Source organism: Aegilops tauschii, chromosome 1 (assembly GCF_002575655.3).
Source record: "Aegilops tauschii subsp. strangulata cultivar AL8/78 chromosome 1, Aet v6.0, whole genome shotgun sequence".
Classification (NCBI taxonomy): Eukaryota; Viridiplantae; Streptophyta; class Magnoliopsida; order Poales; family Poaceae; genus Aegilops; species Aegilops tauschii.
In genome coordinates, this window is record NC_053035.3 from 237,814,530 (window position 1) to 237,822,237 (window position 7,708).

Sequence of the window (7,708 nt, forward strand, 5' to 3'; positions counted from 1 at the left end):
GGGTGCAAGTATTTGTTCTTGTGTGTGCAGGTATTGTTCACTAGGATTTGGTGGTTCTCCTATTGGTTCAATAACCTTGGTTCTCACTGAGAGAAATACTTATCGTCTACTATATTGCTTCACCATTCCTCTTCGGAAAAAATCCTAACACAGCTCACAAGTAGCACCTACCCGATCAGAACAAAAAGAAGCACTAACAAGATTTGATGATGACTTGATGAAAGTAAGACCAACACTAAACGTATATTTCACATATCTTAGAATACATTTTGTAGCAGTCCAATGAGCTGTAGTAGGTGCATGAAGAAATTGACATAATTTATTAACAACAAAAGAAATGTCAGGTTTGGTGAGAGTCATGTACTAGAGTGCACCCACCATACTACTGTAATTTGTGCTATCCTCTTGACTCAGGAGGGGTTCCTTCTACAAGATACAATTTTTCTATACTGGATAGTGTATTTGGTGATTGTTTGCACCCCTGTATTCCAACACCGCTCAAAATATCAGTTACATATTTTTCTACGGATGAAGGCCACCTTGTTTGTTCCTTTTTACTTCAATGCCAAGAAAATAGTGCAAATCTCCTAAATCTTTCAGAGAAAATTCCGAGTTTAGATCTCCCAATAAATCTGATATGGCATCATTTGATCGATGATCTTGTAACAATAATATCATCAACATAAATGAGCACAAATATGGATGTATTTGACTTCTTAGAGATAGACAATTTGCGTACAAGCTAAGACTAGTAACTAAGACCTGGTCCATAGGATCGAAACAAATGGATGGAGGCAGCAGCGGAGCTGGGAGTCAGAAGCTATGACGTCAAAGCTAAAAATATATCGAGAAATTAAAGGGGCTAAGCTGGCCTGCGCTCGTCGGAGTTTGTTCGATACCTCCCCCATCGCCTGCAAGATGTTTGCATAAGCCTCGCATGAGAGGTATCTAACAAACTCCGACGAGCGCAGGCCAACAACTGAACAAGCCGCAGCGACGGCAAACACACAAACTGGACCCATAAACCAGCGACTATTGCCCGGAGGAAACAAAGGAAATCAAGGAAGAAGAGAAACCAAAAGGGAAAGAAACGACAAACGCGCCAGGACAAAAACCAGATGGCTCGCAGTACGAAAGACCTCTTCAACGCTGGCTTCATCCCCCTAGTTCTAGGAGGCTGCCCGATTTATTTTAGATGGGGTGTTGGTCTTCCACGAAGTCCTGCACGAGGTCCGGGTGAAACACCATCGCGCGGTCTTCCTGAAGCTCGACTTCCACAAAGCGTACGACATGGTCCACTGGCCTTTCTTGTGGGAAGTGCTGCTCCGCAAGGGCTTTGACGACCGGTGGGTGACCAGAGTTATGCAGCTCGTCTCCTGCGGTCGGACCACTGTGAACATTAACGGTGAGATCGGCCCCTACTTCCCCACCCTTTGTGGGGTCCGTCAGGGTGACCCGTTCTCGCCATTCCTGTTGAACATGGTGGTTGATGCCCTTGCCATCATCCTTGATAAGGCCAAAGTTGCTGGCCATATTCGCGGTATCGTCCCCCATCTGGTCGAAGGGGGAGGGGTCTCCCTCCTACAATATGCGGACGATACCATAATAATGGTGGAGGGCACAGTTTAGGACATTGCCAACCTGAAGTTCCTCCTCCTGTGCTTCCAATAGATGTCGGGGCTCTCAACTTCAATAAGAGCGAAGTGATGATTCTTGGGTACTCTATGGCTGAAGCCCAGGCTATAGCGGACCGACTGAACTGTCGGTTGGGTTCTTTCCCCACGACCTACCTGGGGATCCCCATTAGTGACTCGTGCCTCATCGTGGCTGACCTTCGCCCCACGGTGACCCGGATGCAACATCGGGTTGAGCCCTGGAAAGGGCGCTGGCTGTCGAAGGCCGCTCGCGTGATCCTCATCAACTCCTCGCTTGCGGGCCTTCTTTGGTTCCTCATGAGCTTCTATAGCCTGCATGAGATGCTCCATCAGGAAATTGCGAAGTACCAATCCAGATTCTTCTGGGCTGGTGAGGGTGATAAGCAGAAGTACCATATGGTGAGCTGGCCCGATATTTGCAAACCCAAGGACCAGGGCGGTCTTGGGATTTTGTCCTCCCAGCGCATGAACAGTGCCCTCCTGACCCGTTGGCTCTAGCGCATTGCCAATGGTGATGGCGGCCTTTGGCTCACCATCATCCAGAACAAGTACCTTTGGGGCCAGCCACTCGCATTCTGTCAGCGATCTGGTGGTTCCCAGTTTTGGCAGGCCGTCATCCAGCTGCTTCCTGTGCTCCTCATCGGCACGTCCATCTCAGTTGGCACTGGGTCCTCGACCCTATTCTGGTTTGATCGGTGGATCAGCGACCTACCCCTGGCCGCGAGATTTCCAGAGCTCTTTGCCATTGCGGTGGACCCTCCGGTATCTGTCTAGACGACCCTTATTGACTTAGGGCGCCTCACCTTATGTCGCCCCTTTGGCCCGCCTGAAATGGCCGCATGGGATGCTCTCCTCCAGGACATCGCCCTCCTCCCGATGAACGTTGAGGACACCCAGGACGGCATATCTTGGCGACTGGAGCCCTCCGGTTGCTTTTCCACTAAATCCCTTGTCGGGGTTTTGGTGCGACATATGCCAACGGGTGGCTTATCATGGTGGGGGATAGTAAGACGTCGCCAGTGCCAGGAAGCGGGATGAGGCGTAGACACGTGCGCCGGCGAACTTTACCCAGGTTTGGGGCTCTCCTAGGAGATAACACCCCTAGTCCTGCTCTACGGGGTCTCCGCATGCTCACTATATCAACGAGTAGCTACAAGATGCTCCTTGAGCTGTTTGCTAGAGGAGGAAGAAGGGCTAGGCTAGCTTTCTCCTTTGTCTATATGCGTGGTTGTGTAATCTAAGGGTCTGGACCCTTTGCATGGGTGCCCTGGGGGTTTATATAGGCCTACCACCCCCAGGGGTACAATGGTAAACTGGTCGGGTGTAGGCCCAGGCCGTCAGTGTCTCTTGTGGCCGGCTTCTCCGCTGGCTGCTGGGGCCCGCCCACTGGTGGGCCCCGCCGGCTGTCTCATACTTGGCCGACAGGCCGCGCCCGCCGCTTGCGGGTCTTGCCGGCTGCTCGTCACTGTAGTCGTGCCTCTAATGGCGCTTGCTTTGTCGGGGAAGGCGTGGCTACAGTCCCGCCGCCTAGCGGGCGTTCACTGTAGCCATTCCCCATCTCTTCTGGTTAATGACACACATACTCCTAGGAAGGGGGAGGGCCGCCTGCGGGGTGTCGGCCTCTCCCCCAAGACGACTGGCCAGGCTCGCCGCCTTCTAGCTTCTCACTGGTAGGTAGGGCCCGCCGCCTGCGGGCTGTACCGACAGCCCGTCGTGGGAACATGGTCCTTCTGACTTGGGTGATGTCACGGGCAGAGGGGCCACAGCGCCGTGCCACGCAGGAGATCTCCGGCTGGTACGGCGCACTGTGGCCACGACCCGTCCTGGATTCGGGGTTGGCAGGCTTCGCTGTAGCCACGCCCTGTCTTATCGCATTCATGAGGGTGCAAACTTTGAGGGCGCCTGGGGCCGCCTGCTTGGAACCGACCTCTCTGGAGGCCGCCTGCTAGGAGGCGGCATGCTTCGTGGCCGTCTTCTGGGGCCCGCCGCCTTTCAGCAGCCGGCCGCTTGGACCAGCCGGCCTCAAGAAGGCAGCGGTCATGCATTGAGGTTTGAGGGGCGCAGTTGGCCCCGATGTCTTGAAATGTCATGGGGGGGCAGATGAGGCTACCCATGGCCAATAACTCCGACAATAGTCCCCGAAGCTGGTGGGTCGCCGCGACTGACAAGGCGGGGTGCCCCTGCAGCTTCCTACTCTATGTAGTCTTGTTTGCTCGTCTTGTACGTCTTCTGGTATGTCGACTGCTAGGAGTTGGACACGGCAGATGGCCGCTTGATGAATTTTGAACCGCCAAGGTGGGAACCATGTGGCGCGCTAGCTAGGCATCTAGGCTTGCCGCCCGCCGCTCGCACGCCACGCGGCGTAAGCCAGCCAGGCCGGCCAGCCAGCCCAAGAGCATGACGGGACATGCTGCAGGTCAGGCCCGCCACTACCAGGCCTCGGCGCGCGTGCGGATCAGCTGCGGCCGAGGCGGGGCGGTTGGGATCCCTCGCGCCATTACCACGCATCTTTACCATGTGGTAAATGCAGGGTCGTGGGGACGTGGGCGCAGTTAATCCCACGACCCCACGCCCCGCCCCCTCGGCTTCGCAGCCAAGGGCTATAAATCGGGGGAGGAGGGGAGCGGCAAAGGCACGCGCGTTCTCCTCTCCCTCGTCTCCTCTTGCTTCTTCCTTTCCTTCGCCGCCGCCACACTCGCGCTCCGTCAAAGTGCTGCCGCGGCTCGTCATTGCCCTCGAGCTTCTTCTTCCTAAGCTCTCTCGCCGCTCCGCTGCGGGCTCGTACGCTCGTCACCGCCGTTCGTCTTCGTCGAGCTCGGGCCGTCATGGAGCGCTCCGGCGACTGGGACGGCTCCAACGTCCATGAAGACCATTTCACATTCCTCCGCGACATGCGGCGGCTTCCTGGCGCGGGCTACATCAAGAAGCGCGTGCCGCCCGCCGACGAGATCTCGCCGGCGCCGGAGGAAGGTGAGCGTGTCATCTTCCGCTCGCACTTCCTCCATGGCTTCTGCCTACCGGTGAGTGGCTTCCTTAACTCGTTCCTGACCTTCTACCGACTCCAGCCGCACCACCTTACACCGAACACGGTGGTGCTGCTGTCGGCTTTCGTCACCCTTTGCGAGGGTTATCTTGGCATCCTCCCCACCCTCGAGCTCTGGGGGGCCTTCTTCTACACCAAGCTTGGTACCTCCGCGAAGGAGGAGGTGGCCCAATGTGGGGCTTTCATTGCCGTGCGGCGCCCGGGTGCTAGAAACGCCTTCCCAGCCATCAAGCTGATACAGTCGGTCAAGCTGTGGCAGAAGTCGTACTTCTACGTGAAGAACGTCAACCCGGAGATCGACTTCATCAACTTGCCGGCTTACATGGCCGGTCCGCCTGCCGAGCCCCGCACAAATTGGGTCTTCAAGCCGAAGCCGCTGTCGCCCGACGCCTCCGCCGCCATCGCCCACCTCAAGGTGATGAAGGAGTCAGAGGGCCTCAAGGCGTCTGACTTGCTAGTCGCCTTCGTGGTGCGCTGAGTCCTCTCGCTTCAAGGCCGGCCTCACGCCATAAGCCAGATGAGTGGGCATCGCGACCCATGCCCGATGTGCACCAAGGAGATGCCGACTGCAGAGGTGGCCTATCTGGTGAATGAGATTGCCAACCTCAAGCTCGAGCCGGAGGAGTGGCGGTTCGGCAAGCGGTCGTACTCCCGCGCAGATCCACCGCCTATGGTAAGCTCTTGATTCCTTTCTTTTCCTCTTGCCGGGTTCTCTCTTGCCGGGTTCTCTCTTGTCAGTTTCTCTATTGCCGGGTTCTCTCTCGCTGAGTTCTCTCTTGCCGGCTGACTAATACGTCTCCAACGTATCTATAATTTTTTATTGTTCCATGCTATTATATATTCTGTTTTGGATGTTTAATGGGCTTATTTATACACTTTTATATTATTTTTGGGACTAACCTATTAACCGGAGGCCCAGCCCAAATTGCTGTTTTTTGCCTATTTCAGAGTTTCGCAGAAAAAAGATATCAAACGGAGTCCAAACGGAATGAAACCTTCGGGAGCGTGATATTTGGAACAAACGTGATCCAGAGGACTTGGAGTGGACGTCAAGCAACCAACGAGGCGGCCACGAGGCAGGGGGGCGCGCCCACCCCCCAGGAGCGCCCTCCACCCTCGTGGGCCCCTCGTGGCTCCACCGACCTACTTCTTCCTCCTATATATACCTACGTACCCCCAAACCATCAGAAGCAAGCACGAAAACCTAATTCCACCGCCGCAACCTTCTGTACCCGTGAGATCCCATCTTGGGGCCTTTTCTGGCATCCTGCCGGAGGGGGCATCGATCATGGAGGGCTTCTACATCAACACCATAGCCTCTCCGATGATGTGTGAGTAGTTTACCTCAGACCTTCGGGTCCATAGTTATTAGCTAGATGGCTTCTTCTCTCTCTTTGGATCTCAATACAAAGTTCTCCTCGATTCTCTTGGAGATCTATTTGATGTAATCTTCTTTTGCGGTGTGTTTGTCGAGATCCGATGAATTGTGGGTTTATGATCAAGATTATCTATGAACAATATTTGAATCTTCTCTGAATTCTTTTATGTATGATTGGTTATCTTTGCAAGTCTCTTCGAATTATCAGTTTGGTTTGGCCTACTAGATTGATCTTTCTTGCAATGGGAGAAGTGCTTAGCTTTAGGTTCAATCTTGCGGTGCTCGATCCCAGTGACAGTAGGGGAAACGACACGTATTGTATTGTTGCCATCGAGCATAAAAAGATGGGGTTTATATCATATTGCATGAGTTTATCTCTCTACATCATGTCATCTTGCTTAAAGCGTTACTCCGTTCTTATGAACTTAATACTCTAGATGCATGCTGGATAGCGGTCGATGTGTGGAGTAATAGTAGTAGATGCAGGCAGGAGTCGGTCTACTTGTCACGGACGTGATGCCTATATACATGATCATACCTAGATATTCTCATAACTATGCTCAATTCTATCAATTGGTCGACAGTAATTTGTTTACCCACCGTAATACTTATGCTATCTTGAGAGAAGCCACTAGTGAAACCTATGGCCCCGGGTCTATTTTCTATCATATTAGTCTCCTGTTATTTCCATTACTATTTACTTTGCTTTCTTTACTTTTACTCTTTATCATAAAAATACCAAAAATATTATCTTATCATCTCTATCAGATCTCACTCTCGTAAGTGACTGTGAAGGGATTGACAACCCCTTTATCACGTTGGTGCGAGGTTCTTATTTGTTTGTGTAGGTGCAAGGGACTTGAGCGCGACCTCCTACTGGATTGATACCTTGGTTCTCAAAAACTAAGGGAAATACTTACGCTACTTTACTGCATCACCCTTTCCTCTTCAAGGGAAAACCAACGCAGTGCTCAACAGGTAGCAAGAAGGATTTCTAGCGCCGTTGCCGAGGAGGTGTTCGCCAAGTCAAGTCAAGATTTGACTCCCAACAACAAGCCATTCTTGGCGACGTTGCCGCGTTTACACAAGTCAAGACATACCAAGTACCCATCACAAACTCCTATCCCTCGCATTACATTATTTGTCATTTGCCTCTCGTTTTCCTCTCCCCCACTTCACCCTTGCCGTTTTATTCGCCCTCTCTTTTCCGTTCGCCCTCTTTTTCGCTTGCTTCTTGTTTGCTCGTGTGTTGGATTGCTTGCGTGTCACGATGGCTCAAGATAATACTAAATTGTGTGACTTTGCCAATACCAACAACAATGATTTTCTTAGCACTCCAATTTATCCTCTTACCGAAGCTGAATCTTGTGAAATTAATGCTGCTTTGCTGAATCTTGTCATGAAAGATCAATTCGCCGGCCTTCCTAGTGAAGATGCCGCTACCCAGCTAAATAGCTTTGTTGATTTGTGCGATATGCAAAAGAAGAAAGATGTGGATAATGATATTGTTAAATTGAAGCTATTTTCATTTTCTCTTAGAGATCGTGCTAAAACCTGGTTTTTGTCTTTGCCTAAAAATAGTATTTATTCTTGGAATAAGTGCAAAGATGCTTTTATCTCTAAGTATTTTCC

General features: G+C 52.1%; 1 protein-coding gene across 1 annotated transcript; it reads left to right on the plus strand.

The window, feature by feature from the left end:
• The first annotated feature begins 1,290 nt into the window (after window positions 1-1,290).
• LOC141028113 (uncharacterized) lies at window positions 1,291-2,429 on the plus strand. The gene is made up of 3 exons (XM_073505994.1): window positions 1,291-1,540; window positions 1,672-2,054; window positions 2,265-2,429. The coding sequence occupies exons 1-3, from the start codon at window positions 1,291-1,293 to the stop codon at window positions 2,427-2,429; spliced, it is 798 nt and encodes a 265-aa protein (XP_073362095.1).
• Window positions 2,430-7,708: the final 5,279 nt, after the last annotated feature.